This window comes from Oncorhynchus clarkii, chromosome 12 (assembly GCF_045791955.1).
Source record: "Oncorhynchus clarkii lewisi isolate Uvic-CL-2024 chromosome 12, UVic_Ocla_1.0, whole genome shotgun sequence".
NCBI classification, from domain to species: domain Eukaryota; kingdom Metazoa; phylum Chordata; class Actinopteri; order Salmoniformes; family Salmonidae; genus Oncorhynchus; species Oncorhynchus clarkii.
In genome coordinates, this window is record NC_092158.1 from 77,558,877 (window position 1) to 77,575,198 (window position 16,322).

Here is a 16,322-nt window from a genome sequence, read left to right on the forward strand (position 1 = left end):
TCGCATGGCATGTTTTCGCTGTAATAGCTACTGTAAATCGGACAGTGAAATTAGATTAACAAGAATTTAAGCTTTCGGCCGATATAAGACCCATATGTACCTAAATGTTTAAAATCCTTAAGAACTATTCAAATTTATTTGAATTACGCGCCCTCCAGTTTCACCGGAAGTTGTTCCCCTAGCGGGACACCGATCCAAAACAACTTGTATATCACAGAGGTTAGAGAGTTATCAGCTCAGAAGTTGCAGATCTGCATTGACTAATAAATGATTTACATGTAATACGTATCTCTCACCAGCCTTTAGAGGTTGTTGCTAAGGCAGAAGTGCATATTATGTCCAATAGAGAAAATAAAAAGAGAACATTGATTAAAAAGTATAAAACATTGCTATTGGCTATGATCCACACCCTGGGCCACATTTGAGCAACAATCAGCATTGTGATTGGTCAAAGGATAAAATCAATGACAGTAAAACAGAATGTGTCCTGCCCTCATAAAAGGCAAGAGCAAACACTCAACGTCCTTTTTATTGCAATATCCATTTATTGTTCTCATCCGACAAATCTTTACAAAACAGAGGGTACGTTGTAACAAGATGAAATGAAGTGTTAAAACTCAGAACACTCTTCTTTTGTTACTGCATTACTTATCATCTTATTATTTTAAAATATAACTAAATCAAACTGCAGATGTATTGTATGTGCACCAAGGAACACACATTCTGACCAAAAACATAGTCAAGCCATCTGTGTAGTATTTTGTAGCTGCTGTCAGTTTTGGCCTAGCAGTTAAGAGCTCTGGGCCAGTAACTGAAAGGTCGCTGGTTCGAATCCCCGAGATGACAAGGTGCCCTAGACCAAGGCACTTAACCACAATTGCTTCTGTAAGTCGCTCTGGATAAAAGCGTCTGCTAAATGACTAAAATGCAAAAGCAACAGTCCCACTCAAGATTGTGATAGTAGTATACAGTGCATTTTGTCCTAATTCACTGACTTTGGTGTATAGGGAAAGGAGGATACCTAGTCAGCTGTACAACTGAATGCATTCAACCCTACCCCTCTGAATCAGAGAGGCATGGGGGGCTGCCTTAACCCACTGTTCCCTGGGAGCCAATGACATTGATTAACTGTCTTGCTTAGGGGCAGAACGACAGATTTTTACCTTGTCAATTTGGGGATTCGATCCAGCAACCTTTCGGTTACTGGCCCAATATGGACTGGCAGGTGAACTATTACAAGAGAAACTAAACCATGAGGGGATTCTACTGTTAGCATAAAACCACGGGCCATCTTCGGTTGACTCCAACCTTGGACCGGGAGGGTACCTGGTTTGATGCAGAATGGCTGCCATTTTGGAACGAGGAGAGGTCCAATCCAGGCTTGATTTAGAATGGCCCAGGACCTTTACATACACTCTTGTCTTTAGTAATACAGTTGATATGATTAATGTTCCCATTTCTCCATAACCACTTAATGTAAGGAGAGCAGTGGGGTGTCTGTGTAAAAATCACCTTCTCATTACAAAAAATAACTATTTACAAAACCATACAAACAGGTTTAAGTGTAAGAAAGTGGAAAAGAGGGGAGGTACAGGCTAGAGATTAGGAAAGGTAAGTGAGTGTGTGTGTTTGTTTGTTTCGTTGGGTTAGTATGTGTATGTTCGTCCAAAAGTGTGTGTATTTTGGTAAGTTTGTCAATATTAAATATATGTTTTCTTATGAGCGTTTTCGTGTGTGTGTGTGTGTTGTCCAGCAGAGGGAAACATTCCACAGCACAGTGACAGTATAGTCAGGATACAACACAAAGAAGAAAACCAAACAGGGGAAGAAAACCATACGCCAGAGGGAGGGAGTGGAAAGTGGAGGGTGAGATATGAGCAGTGGTGGAAAAAGTACCCAATTATCATACTTGAGTAAAAATAAAGATACCTTAATAGAAAATGACTCAAGTGAAAGTCACCCAGTAAAATACTACATGAGTAAAAGTCTAAAAGTATTTGGTTTTAAAGTATCAAAAGTAAATGTAACTGCTAAAATATACTTAGTTAGACGTAAAAGTAGAAATCGTTTCAAATTCCTTATATTAAGCAAATCTTGTTAATTTATGGATAGCCAAGGGCACACTACAACACTCATAACTTACAAACAAAGCATTTGTGTTTCGTGACTCCTCCAGATCAGAGGCAGTAGGGATGACCAGGGATGTTCTCTTGAATAGTGCATGATTTGGACCATTTTCCTGTTCTGCTAAGCATAAACATTTTTTGGGCTGTCAGGGAAAATATATGGAGTAAAAAGTACATCATTTTCTTTAGGAATGTAGTCAAGTACAAGTAAAAGTTGGCAAAAATATAAATAGTAGAGTACAGATACCCCAAAAAACTACTTAAGTAGTACTTTAAAGTATTTTTACTTAAGTACTTTACACCACTGGATATGAGTGAGGGCTGTGCAAATCAAAATGAAACTGTTTGTGGTAACCACACCATATATACACATCAAATAAATACATCTACGATCAATCTCCTCATAAATAAAATCACATTATCACATGAATAGGCAAAGTCCAATAATATCTCTCTACGGCCCAGAGACAGGGAATCTTGGTTTTCCAGTGTGGCGTTCCGTTCCATGCCGATGTGATCCGTTCCATTCTGATGTGATCCGTTCCATGCAGATGTGATCCGTTCCATTCTGATGTGATCCGTTCCATTCCGATGTGATCCGTTCCATTCCGATGTGATCCGTTCCATTCTGATGTGATCCGTTCCATTCCGATGTGATCCGTTCCATTCTGATGTGATCCGTTCCATTCCGATGTGATCCATTCCATTCCGATGTGATCCATTCCATTCCGATGTGATCCGTTCCATTCCGATGTGATCCGTTCCATTCCGATGTGATCCATTCCATTCTGATGTGATCCGTTCCATTCCGATGTGATCCGTTCCATTCCGATGTGATCCATTCCATTCCAGGCAAAAGGGATGTGTAAGTAAACAAGTATTTTAGTGACATCACAATGACAAAGCTTTGGTAACCAAGGTTCCCTGTCCAGATACATTGAGTGTAAAATAAAATGTTTTGTACTGTACAAAGCTCATGTCTTGTCACTTGTGATGTATTTCAAAATGTGTCTCATCCGGTCTTACCAAATCTGTATATATATATATATATATATTTCATGCTGACTTGCTGCAGAAGCAACCAATCGAAAGCGGAGAAAAATAAACTGTCTGCAGTTTCATCCTGTTTGTTCTTGTATTGTCTACTCCTCAGTGATATGAACAGAATCCTTTGATCTGGGTAATGTCATGCAGAGCTGAAGAGAGATCTGCCAGAGAGCTAATGCGGTGCGTGTAGACCTACCAGGATCCTGATCTGTGTGTGTTGTCTCTATGCTGTATTTGGAAGGTACAGTAATTAAGTACCACACTTGCTACAGAAAGTGATTGGTCCGTAAACATTTGTTCACTTGAGTTTGTTGACTCGTGCAGATATTTGATGACTGGCGCATTCTAGGATACAGAAAATGATCTCTAAAGCCAGCAGAGAGCGCTCATTCAGCGGTTGTTTGGGTTCATCTTAAAAGTGTACAGAGACACAAATGACTGAAGTGTTTCAGGATGACTGGCTGCATTGCAGACAGTTGAAAACACAAAGGAAACACAGTTGTCAAATGGATTGACAGTTTCTCCTTACAAGCACGTAGAAGATGAAACACCACCTTGTGATATCAGTGAAATGTGTACTTCACACAATGAAGCACATTCCAAAAAAAGTCTGCAAAACAAAAAAGAAGCCTCTGAAAACAACTAAATGAAAGAGGCATACCTGTACCTGACACTGTACTGAATGTTCAGCTGGACAGCTGTTAAGTCTTTGTGAGTCTCACTTTGAGATCTCTCAGTTCCCCCAGGGGTTTGGGCTTGGACAAGGTTAGGGGGAGGTTTGTAGAGGTCTGAGTATGCTGTGTGTGTTGTGTTTGTGTGCGTGTGTTTTGAAAGTCTAGACCTGCGTGGAGTAGGATCTGTAGAGGGTGGAGTAGCGGCCTGCCGGGTGGGCGGCGCAGTGGTGTTCGTGTGAGAGTTCATGTTCGTGTGGCTGGTCTAGACTTCGCTGGAAATGGAGCGAGACGGAATGAGGACATCTGGGGTTGCGGGGAACCGATACGGCTGATGGTCATGTGATCTCTGTGAAAGGAGACCCCCTCGGAGTCTGCAGGGGAGAGAGAGGAGTGAAAAAGAGAAAGAGAGGGACAGAAGAGAAGAGAGGGAGGAAGAAGAGACAGAGAGAGAAAGATGGGGCGGAAAGAGTGATGAAAAAAAGAAAAACGAGTGAGGAGCAAGAGAAACAGATCAAAAGTTGGTCAGAATGGCTGGTGAACGTAGGGATGGTAGGGAGGGCAGGAGGAGGAGAGTGCAGGATGCTGGTGATAGAGATAGAAGGATAGAGATCAAGTGAGGGATAAGGGAAAGAGCAAGGTGGGAGACAGGGGAGAGGAGGTCAGGTGAGGGTTAGTGTAGGTGACTGACAAGAGGAGACACAAGCAATCTCAAAGCTGCTCCCTTGAATCACACTTCCAACAGGTTGTGCTTCCCCAGTGCCTTCTGCTCTCCCTTATCTAAAGAGCTCACAGTGCACCTCTCATTCACTTCAAAGTTCTAAGAGGCCTTCAAAGCTTCAACCACTGAGGGATGGTGAATGAATGCTGAGGAAGAGACTACTGCAAACGGCTCCCTCTAAAGAGCCACACATTTTCTGAGTAAAGGGTTATTGGCTCAAAGACAAGGTTGGTGTTCTTGTGCTTTGGTCGGGTTTGAGGGTTAGGGGGTGGTGCTGGGAGATGCGCTGTGAGGGGACATCCTCTTTTGGGATTGGGGGGACGACAGAAGGGGAGAGAAGGGGTGCATGTCTGCCCCCCCCTGTGTGTGCAACCCTGCCACTCACCCACCCCCACCCCTTACCTGAGTTCCACTTAACTTTTCGAGAGGACTCTCCACACATGGCAGAGCCACCATGGGCATGCCTAGCACCGACTCAGGGCGCTGTGGCCGCGGGGGAGGGGGAGGGGGCCTCGTCTGCTGGAAGTTGTTGATCACACACGTCACCTGGAGAGAGAGGAGTGAGAGTGAGAAAGAGAAAGAGAGAGAGAACGAGAGAGAGAGAGAGAGAGAGAAGGAAAGAGAAAGGGAAAAACTGAGTTAATAAGAAAAGAAAAGGTAATGCCAAAAGTATTGGGACAGTAATAATTGTGTTGTTTTTTGACTCTGTACTCCAGAACTTTGGATTTGAAATGATACAATGACTATGAGTGTAAAGTGCAGACTGTCAGCTTTAATTTTAGGGTATTTTCATCCATATCGGGTGAACCATTTAGAAATTACAGAACTTTTTGTATATAGTCCCTCCATTTTAGGGGACCAAATCAAATTGTATTAGTCACATGTGCCGAATACAACAGGTGTAGACTTTAGAGTGAAATGCTTACTTACAAGCCCATTCTCAACATTGCATAGTTAAATAGTAAGACAAATACTTACACAAAAAAAACAAAATAGTAAGACAATAAAAACAATAACAAGGATATACAGTGGGGCAAAAAAGTATTTAGTCAGCCACCAATTGTGCAAATTCTCCCACTTAAAAAGATGAGAGAGGCCTGTAATTTTCATCATAGGTACACTTCAACTATGACAGACAAAATTAGAAAAAAATCCAGAAAATCACATTGTAGCATTTTTAATGAATTTATTTGCAAATTGTATGAAATGCAGGCCTCTAAATTTCTCACTCCTCATTATTATACTTTTGGAGCTCACCGTAAGTGAAATGAGAGTGACATTTCTCATCCCATGGTGAGAAGTACCAGGATTAACAGCCCCTGAGCTTATGAAATTAAATATCAACGTAAAATGTCAGCAATATACATCACTGTTACATTCTATCACCCTCATCTCATCTCTCTGAATAATGACTTCCCTAACCACCCTCTTCTCCCTCACCATTCCATCAGCTCCCTCCATCCTTCCCTCCCCTCCCCTCGCTCCCTCTCACCAGAAACACAGCGATAGCTCCTCCAGTGAAGAAGCCGGCCAGGACGTCGGCCCAGTGGTTGCGGTACTCTGCCACCTTGACCACTCCCACCAGCATGGCCAGGCATAGCAGGGTCAGGCTGACCGTAGGCTTGGTCAGCCGAGTGCCTTTGGTCCGGAATACCAGCGTCACATACATCTGAGACAGACAGAGGTAGGGGGAGGAGACCAGGAGGACTGTCAGGAATTGTAATACTGTAGGCTGGGTATCAACTCTATACTATAGGGTGGTATACCATAACATGTGTATCAAACTGTCCAAACTCCTACTCCCCAGACCAGAACCTACCACAGTGTAGACTGCAGAGTAGACACTGAGGGCTGCGTCCTTGGAGGGGAAGGATTTGCGTGCGGATGCCACTACCAGGGGGTTTCCAGTGCAGGCACGGGGCTGGGTGATGTACTGCATGTTAGATGTGCACCCCAGGGCCGTGTAGTTAGGCCGGCAGGCAGACAGGAAGTGAGGCGTCTGGTTTCCTGTAACCGCCTGACCCGCGTTGGCAAAGATGGTGGTGGTGAACAGGCCGAAGGAGAACACCCCTGAGGGAGAGAGAGAAAGAGAGAAAGAGCGAGAGAGAGCAATGACAGCCAACTAAAAGAGGAGGAGTTTAGTTATCCCCCAGCCTACCTGGGATCCGCTGTTATCAGCTGAGGTGTGAAATTGCAAAAGCCTTCATGATCACCTGAAGTGATGAACATGCAAATAAAGTTGAAGTCGGAAGTTTACATACACCTTAGCCAAATACATTTAAACTCAGTTTGTCACAATTCCTGACATTTAATCCTAGTATAAATTCCCTGTCTTAGATCAGTTAGGATCACCACTATATTTTAAGAAAGTGAAATGTCAGAATAATAGTAGAGAGAATGATTGATTTCAGCTTTTATTTCTTTCATCACATTCCCAGTGGGTCAGATGTTTACATACACTCAATTAGTATTTGGTAGCATTGCCTTTAAATTGTTTAACCACATTGAAATGTTTTGTGTAAGGCTACGCAGAACATTTCACCGTGTTTAAACAATTTAAAACTTCCCACAAGCTTCCCACAATAAGTTGGGCAAATTTTGGCCCATTCTTCCTGACAGAGCTGGTGTAACAGAGTCAGGTTTGTAGGCCTCCTTGCTTGCACACACTTTTTCAGTTCTGCCCACATATGTTCAATAGGATTGAGGTCAGGGCTTTGTGATGGCCACTCCAATACCTTGACTTTGTTGTCCTTAAGCCATTTTGCCACAACCTTGGAATTATGCTTGGGGTCATTGTCCATTTGGAAGACCCATTTGCGACCAAACTTTAACTTCCTGACTAATGTCTTGAGATGTTGCTTCAATATATCCAAATAATTTTCCTCCCTCATGATGCCATCTATTTTGTGAAGTGCACCAGTCTGTCCTGCAGTAAAGCACCCCCACAACATGATACTGCCACCCCCATGCTTCACGGTTGGGATGGTGTTCTTCGGCTTGCTAGCCTCCCCCTTTTTCCTCCAAACATAACGATGGTCATTATGGCCAAACAGTTATATTTTTGTTTCATCAGACCAGAGGACATTTCTCCAAAAAGTATGATCTTCGTCCCCATGTGCAGATGCAAACCGTAGTCTGACTTTTTTTATGGAGGTTTGGAGCAGTGGCTTCTTCCTTGCTGAGCGGCCTTTCAGGATATGTCAATATTACTATGAATATAGATGTTTTTGTAACTGTTTCCTGCAGTATCTTCACAAGGACTTTTGCTGTTGTTCTGGGATTGATTTGCACTTTTCACACCAAAGTACGTTCATCTCTAGGAGACAGAACGCGTCTCCTTCCTGAGCGGTATGACGGCTGCGTGGTCCCATGGTGTTTATACTTGCGTACTATTGTTTGTGTAGATGAATGTGGTACCTTCAGGCATTTGGAAATTGCTCCCAAGGATGAACCAGACTTGTGGAGGTCTAGAATTTTCTTTCTGAGGTCTTGGCTGATTTCTTTTGATTTTCCAATGATGTCAAGCAAAGAGGCACTGAGTTTGAAGGTAGGCCTTGAAATACATCCACAGGTACACCTCCATTTGACTCAAATGATGTCAATTACCCTTTCAGAAGCTTCTAAAGCCATGACATAATTTTCTGGAATGTTCCAAGCTGTTTAAAGGCAACTTAGTGTATGTAAACTTCTGACTCACTGGAATTGTGATACAGTGAATTATAAGTGAAATAATCTGTCTGTAAACAATTGTTGGAAAAATCACTTGTGTCATGCACAAAGTAGATGTCCTAACCAACTTGCCAAAACTATAGTATTTAACTAGAAATTTGTGGAGTGGTTTAAAAATGAGTTTTAATGATTCCAACCTAAGTGTTTGTAAACTTCCGACTTCAACTGTATGTATGAAATTCTCTTCCTGTTTTATTGTTGTGTTACTTGCATTCTCGAGTTTCTTCAAATGTAGCAAGTTCAATCAGGAAGGCTGGTCTGAATGTTTGTTCAACTTCATCAAGCCGCAAACATGTCTGTTTCTTATTATACGGGCATATTGGGAATGAATACAAGTGTTTCATCATCAGCATAGCATCTAGTTCTTCTCCTCTATCCTATTAGCCATGTGCAGAATGTCATTCACCTATTTCCCTTAAGCCTATAAGCACGGCACAATAATGCACATTCTGCAGGGTTCCTGTTTAACCTATCACTTTCCTCTCTTTACTGTCCCAGACCCTCCATTTGTGGCAGCTGGAATTGGGTGAGAGCCCTCCGACCTGATGTTTGAGGACTGGCCTGGCCCTGGATGAGAGGAACGATTTGCCGTGGTTGGTAATTGGCGGAAAGGCGAAGGAGTAATGCTTTGTCCAGATGGAGGAATGCTAACTTGTGTCACTGGCATAGAAGGCGTTGGCAGAGTGGCTTGTCTCCCATGCTCCGTGTTGGCCCCGGAGCCTCCGGGGACTGTGTGCCATGCTGTACCAGAGGGGCAGATTGGGAAAGAAAGGCAGACAGGTCAGGTCAATGTGGAGGGGTGGTCAGGTCAACTCCCTGTTCGTTCCTCTCCAGGAAGGATGAGACCATTCGTGCCTCCTCCAATTCCCTTCTTGCTTGACGGTGCCGTCGCTGCTGTGCCAGGTCCTTGACAATGATTTCCCGTTCCTGTAGAGCTCTATGGGCCTGCACATCCAATTGGTGACATCGTTTGTCAGCCTGTCGTTCCTCCTCAATCTGACGCTCAATTTCCTCCAAAGCTAATAGTTTCATCCTCTCTTGTAGGACAGCGTTCTGTGAATCGCTGAGGGCTAGTGAATGGGGCGGTTTCCTATCTAAGAGTGGAGGATAAGGCAGGCCACACCCATGTCTCCTTTGTCATGGCCAGGTCCAGGGTCGCACCCAAGAAGCAGTTGTCAATGCCTAGCCTGGAACTCAGTGCCGCCCTTTCCGGAGCCCAGTTGGCCTCTACCTTGCGAGCCGAGCTCACCTTGCTAATCCAAAGGGTCATCTACTGGAGTGATTCGACCACTGTATTGACCTGGCTCAAGTCGGAGTCCTGCAGGTATAAGGTGTTTGTCGGAACTCGCATTGCGGAAATCCAAGACCTAACAGAAGTCCAGGACTGGAGGTATTTATATTACTATCTATATTATTATTCATATTTATATCTGTATTATTATTATTATTATTATTATCTATTTTATTATTATTTTCTATATTATTTACATTATAATTTATATTATCTATATTATTATTATTATCTACATTATTATTATCTATATGATTATTATTTATATTATCTATATGACTATTATTATCTATATTATCATTAATACTAATATGTATATCTATATTATTATTATCTATATTTTTTATTTTATTTGTATTATTATTATTTTCTATATTATTATTATTATCTAAATTATTAATAATATCTATATTATTATTATCTATACTATTATTATAATTATTATTATCTATATTATTATTATCTATATTATTATTATTATTGTTATCACTGCACTGTTGGGAAAGAGCTCTCACTGTATTGTTTTATACCAGTTATATCCTGTGCACAGTGACAAATACAATCAACATCTACATTTTCCTTTAAAAATACATCAAATGTAGGTACCCTTTTGTAGATATTTCCAATTCCAGGTGTGTTTATATCATCTTGTTAGACACACTAATCATTCAAGACTAGTTCAGGCAGGGCTGGGTGGTGTTGGCCTAAACTCTAGAGGCTGTAGTGGGTACCTAGGAAGCGGACGATGCGTCGCAGCAGGGGGTTGAAGTAGCAGCAGTCTGCTGTCACTATGGTCTTCTCTTGTGTCCCCTCAGCCTTCAGAAAGAACGCCACCAGCTCCCCTACCAGGATCTGTAGAGAGAGAGAGAGAGAGAGACACACACAGAGAGAGACAGAGAGAGAGAGAGACGAAGAAGAGACAGAGAGAGAGAAAGAGAGAGAGACAGAGAGAGAGAGAGGGAGGCAGAGGGAGAGAGAGAGAGCAACGGAAGGGGGAGGCAGAGAGAGAGACACAGAGAGAGAGAGAGAGGGAGGCAGAGAGAGAGACAAAGAGAGAGACAGAGAGAGAGATAAGCGAGAGAGAGAAAGCGAGAGACAGAGAGAGAGACAGAGAGAGAGGGAGGCAGAGAGGGAGAGCGACAAAGAGAGATAGAGGGAGGCAGAGAGAAAGAGAAACAGAGAGAGAGATAAGCGAGAGAGAGAGACAGACAGAGAGAGACAGACAGGGAGAGACAGACAGAGACAGACACATAGAGACAGAGAGACAGAGAGAGAAAGAGACAGACAGAGAGAGACAGAGAAACACAGAGAGAGACAGAGAGAGTGAGAGAGAGACAGAGAGAGGGAGACAGAGAGAGAGAGACAGGGAGAGAGAGAGACAGACAGAGAGAGACAGAGAGAGAGAGAGAGAGAGAGAGAGAGAGAAGAGACAGCGAGAGATCCCATTAGCTTTATTGAGGGCCCTGAACTGAGCGAGAGGGCGCGTGTCTTGAAAACAACAAGTTATTTTATTTAATTTAGGCAATGCACAAGTTCTCGAAAAGCCACATGCCCACACAGACCTCAACTCTCTCACACAACACGTGGCTTAATGTCAGCGCGTGGCTAGTGATCCCCATGTTCACACCCACACAGTTTCATTTGAAACCCTCATCATCAACATCACATTCGCAGGAGTCCAGCCATTCATTTGTGTTACAAAAAACACCCACCATTGGAGCGAGGAACGTGCCAGGCTCGTGACAGCCGCAGAAACCAGATAACTGTAGCTACATTGCACACCCACTGAGTGCATGTGCTGACATGATTGCTTTATTGAGGGCCCTGAACTGTGAAACTCACTCTTTTATGCATGGTACTCAAACAACATCAACTATTTCCACTTTCTGAAACGACTTGCCTCAACAAAACATTTGCTTGTCCTTCTGGAGAAAACCATGTGTTTATTACTCCAACAGCAAGGACTTAAGCTAATAACCACCCTAACACTAAAGTATAACCGAATCCAAGTTATGTTCATGAAATATAAATGTAAAATGCACTCGGGATCCACAATACAGAGGAATAGCAGAGAATAACATATTACCTCCCCTCAGATCTAAGAAAAAGTAAGACTGGAGAGTTTGAATGAGCTAACAGCCTCTGAAGCAGAGACTCTGTGTTGCTATGTGCGTGCCCAATAGCACTCCCCCTCCATTAGGGAAACATAGATCATAGCGACTAATGGTTCCATAGCAACATTAAACTAACTCTAATATGAACCATGACTTCAAATTGGAAGGAGATGATCAACATAAACTAGAGGTTGCAGAGGGCACCGCTGACTGACAAACATATGTCCACACAGTAAATCTGTTAGCATGTGTTAGGGAAGTGAGGTATTGGGCTTCATCCCATCCCACTCCTGCATGGATCATTACTCTGAAACGCTGATTCTCAGTCTGCTAAAAGCTGTTCAGCAGTAGGGTGGTGATCCTGTTCGGAAGCATATCACATAGTCAATACTGTACAACCATCCCTCTTTCACCACTGTTAATAGCTACGTCCTCCAGAATTGGAGCAGATGAAAACACTTTGGAGATACAATCAGTACAGAGAGGGAGATAGAAGTGCGTGTCGAGATGGAGAGGGAGCGAGTGAAGGGAGAGGGACACAGAAAGAGAGGGACGAGGGAAGAGAGAGAGAGAGAGAGAGAGAGAGAGAGAGAGAGAGAGAGAGAGAGAGAGCAAACTGTAGCAATTAATTATTCACAGATGTGCCTGGACCCTGTCTCCATGGTGAATCATGTTGAACATTATTTCAACTGACATCTTTTAAATAATCCCCTCCATAACGCTGGAGCTCGCTCTGCTGCGTGTCTCTATTCTTACTGCTCTCTTAAAGAGTGAAGGTAACATTGCCGGAGTGTTTGTGTTTAACGTCAAGGAAGTTAAGTACGACAGTCAATGTGCTGTCTACAACACAATCCCGTAACAATTCTGTTTCTACACAGCACCAGTTGACTGGGTGCAGGGAAGTGAGTGTTTGTTCGCAGTGTTATTAGACCCACTCCACCACACCTCTGAGGAGGAAAGGAGAGAGAGAGTGGAAAACACACAGGAGGGTTGGGGTCAATTACATTTGAATCCCAGTCAATTCAGGAAGTAAACCAAATTCTAACTCCAAACTTTCCTCATTGAAAAGCATTTTATTTACCTTTATTTAACTAGGCAAGTCAGTTAAGAACAAATTCTTATTTTCAATGATGGCCTAGGAACAGTGGGTTAACTGCCTTGTTCAGGGGCAGAATGACAGATTTGTACCTTGTAAGCTCGGGGATTTGAACTTGCAACCTTTCGGTTACTAGTCCAACACTCTGACCACTAGGTTACGCTGCCACCCCATTGAAAAGCATTGAAGGGAATTGGAATTGAAATGTGAATTTCAGTATACTTCCTAAATTGACTGGAATTAAACAAAATGTTTAACCTCAACCTTACTTACCTCAACCAACTGCAGACAGGCAGTATCACCTCAACAGACTAAGAACAGTATCTGACCAATCATGTGCCTGGGCTGTGACATCAGTCTAATATGAGTTGCGTGGAGACACAGAGCGGACAGGAGAAGAGAAAAGAGAACGTCCTGCACTTCACCCTCGTCTGTCGCTGAATCAGACAAAAGCTCTGACAAGTGGGATGAACTGGACCCTGACACTGTTGGGGTGTGCGCGTGTGTGTGTGTATGTGTGTGTAAACATTCCTGCCAGAGTTAGAGCAAGTTGGAGGAGTCAGTTTGTGTTTGTGTGTAAGCAACTGGGTAAATATCTTTACTGTGCATATCAAAATATGTGTCTTCTCCAAAACAAGTTGGGAATCAGTTCTAATCACGTGGGAACGAGGGGGAAGGAGATATGAAGACAGGGAGAAGAGGCAGAAAGAAGATAAGGAGCAGACGAGGCAGGGAGATAACAGCCCTAGGTAATCATCTGAGGCTAATTCCAAGAGGCCTGTTAGATCCCAGATAAACACAGACAATAAAACCGAGAGTGACAAGAACAGCAGCAGCCTCCTGACAACAACACAGCACTGGAGCAGAACCATTGTTCCTCAGATACACACACACACACACACACACACACACACACACACACACACACACACACACACACACACACACACACACACACACACACACACACACACACACACACACACACACACACACACACACACACACACACACACACACACACACACACACACAGGGCTACGGATGCTCAGCGAACCGACACATACCGCTCTGGTCCAACAGCTGACTCTGTTAAGATGAGTGTGTGGGGAAATGGAAGGCTGACAATTCCAATCCCATAAACAGATGCATTATGGTACATGGCATACCACCTCTACTGCTATTGTGTGTGTCATCACCTACAGTGGAATCTGACCTGAATCACCTCAACATACTGGGCTTTAGATAGGTCTACCATGTAGGGTACATGTCACAGTGGATTGAGTTGATTATCCTCTGGTGCTGAGAGAATAAGCTACAGCCTACAACACTATGAATGGTACGTAAAGGAAGTGTTAAGGGCCTTGGCGACTTGGAGTTAGATCCCATCTAGTACATACAGTAGTGGCTGGGATTGTATAGTGTATACAGTATCATGTTAATATGAAGAGGATCCAGGCTGTACCACATCTCCACGGAGGGTAGGAACAGCTGGCCAGGCTGGGGATTGTTAAAACCATTTGTTCAACATGAACCGTTACAAGAGAGAACAAGCACTATCGCGGTTGAATGAAATCTGTATACGCGCGTGCATTCACGAACGCACGCACGCACGCACACACAGACACACGCCAATTAACTAATGTGTGAGTGCACTTCATGGACATTGATATAGCTCTCTGATATGAAGGGAAAATAACTGTTTTCAACGCACTTATTTCAGTGTAAACAGCTGAACTTGACTGTTTCTATGGTTGACATGTATGGTTAATCATTCTGGTTGTTTTCAGTTTACTATGTTCTAATGCTGTGATTTCTATAGTCTTTACCAACCATAACCCTTTAGTCGTGTGTTATATCACTCTTCTCTTACCCACTCCTTCCTCCCTCATGTCTTTTTCTATGTCAGTCAACCTTTATAGATGTTTCCTCCCAGTCCCCAACAGGGAAAGTAGGTTAGGATTTCTCTCTCCCTTTGTCCTTCCCCTCCATTCTTGAACTCTTTCATTTCATGCTCTCTTTTCCCAAAATCTCCTCTGTTAAATCCCTATAAATTCCCTGTCACCAGCCAAACAGCTAAGCCACAGCTGCATATGAGGAACAGAGTCTGTCTTTAGTGTGAAAAGTACAGAGATGCAGGAAGAGAGGCAAAAGAGAGGAGCGAAATGAAGAGGGAGGAACCGAGAGAAGGAGAGCAGAAGCTGAAGAGAGTGAGGATGAGTGAGTAAAACAGAATTAGATGATGCTGCTAACTGGTCTCTGGGGTGTTGAGTGAAGCATGTCCCTCTGCCAGGACCACTGAGGTGTCTCTGCTTTCTGCCTGAGCGTAAAGGGATCAGTCATCCGTGCTGTGGAGCTGTGACTGACGAGTTCACTCTAATCACATTGCACAAGCGGGTATATGTCTTCAGCTGTCACATACAGTACAACTAGATACTGGAACATAATCTGCTTATATTATACACATATGTACATTATACACACATACAGTATTACTTTACATGCAGGTATATGTAGGCTATCCATGGCCAATCAGGTCAGTAAAGAAACCTTCTCAGGAGAACCAGGCTAATGCTACATGGAGCTGATAGCGGCAAAACTCTGCCATGAACTATACATAAACTATACTAGAATTATACTATTCACTATACCATAAACTATACTATAAAATATACCATAAACTATACCATAAACTATACTAGAATTATACTATTCACTATACCATAAACTATACTATAAACTATGCTATAAACTATGCATAAACTATACTAGAATTGTACTATTCCCTATACCATAAAATATACTATAAAATATACCATAAACTATACTATAATTATACTATTCACTATACCATAAACTATACTATAAACTATGCTATAAACTATACTATAAACTATACCATAAACTATAAACTATACCATACACTGTACTATAAACTATACCATAAACTATACTATAATTATATTATTCACTATACCACAAACTAAACCATAAACTATACCATAAACTATACTATAAAATATACCATAAACTAAACCATAAACTAAACCATAAACTATACTATAAAATATACCATAAACTAAACCATAAACTAAACCATAAACTAAACCATAACCTATACATACACTACACCACAAACTAAACCATAAACTAAACCATAAACTATACATAACCTATACATACACTACACCACAAACTAAACCATAAACTAAACCATAAACTATACATAACCTATACATACACTACACCACAAACTAAACCATAAACTAAACCATAAACTATACATAACCTATACATACACTAAACCACAAACTAAACCATAAACTAAACCATAAACTAAACCACAAACTAAACCACAAACTAAACCATAAACTAAACCACAAACTAAACCATAAACTATACATAACCTATACATACACTACACCATAATCTATACCATAAACTATATACAAACTATACCATAAAATATATATAAACTATACATACACTATACCATAAATTATACATAACCTATACCCACTCTCAGA

General features: G+C 42.2%; 1 protein-coding gene across 2 annotated transcripts in view; it reads right to left on the reverse strand.

The window, feature by feature from the left end:
• Window positions 1-555: 555 nt before the first annotated feature.
• Window positions 556-16,322, reverse strand: part of LOC139421370 (phospholipid phosphatase-related protein type 5-like) — a 46,049-nt gene continuing 30,282 nt past the window's right edge. The window contains exons 4-8 of one of the 2 annotated variants that reach the window (XM_071172195.1): window positions 10,317-10,437; window positions 6,385-6,635; window positions 6,058-6,234; window positions 4,984-5,111; window positions 556-4,218 (exon numbers count right to left, since the gene is read on the reverse strand). In XM_071172195.1, the coding sequence (XP_071028296.1) occupies window positions 4,110-4,218; window positions 4,984-5,111; window positions 6,058-6,234; window positions 6,385-6,635; window positions 10,317-10,437 (786 nt within the window). In that variant the 3' untranslated portion in view covers window positions 556-4,109. Of the gene's footprint in view, window positions 4,219-4,967; window positions 5,112-6,057; window positions 6,235-6,384; window positions 6,636-10,316; window positions 10,438-16,322 lie in introns of both variants that reach the window. The other variant, XM_071172196.1, reaches the window with a different exon arrangement.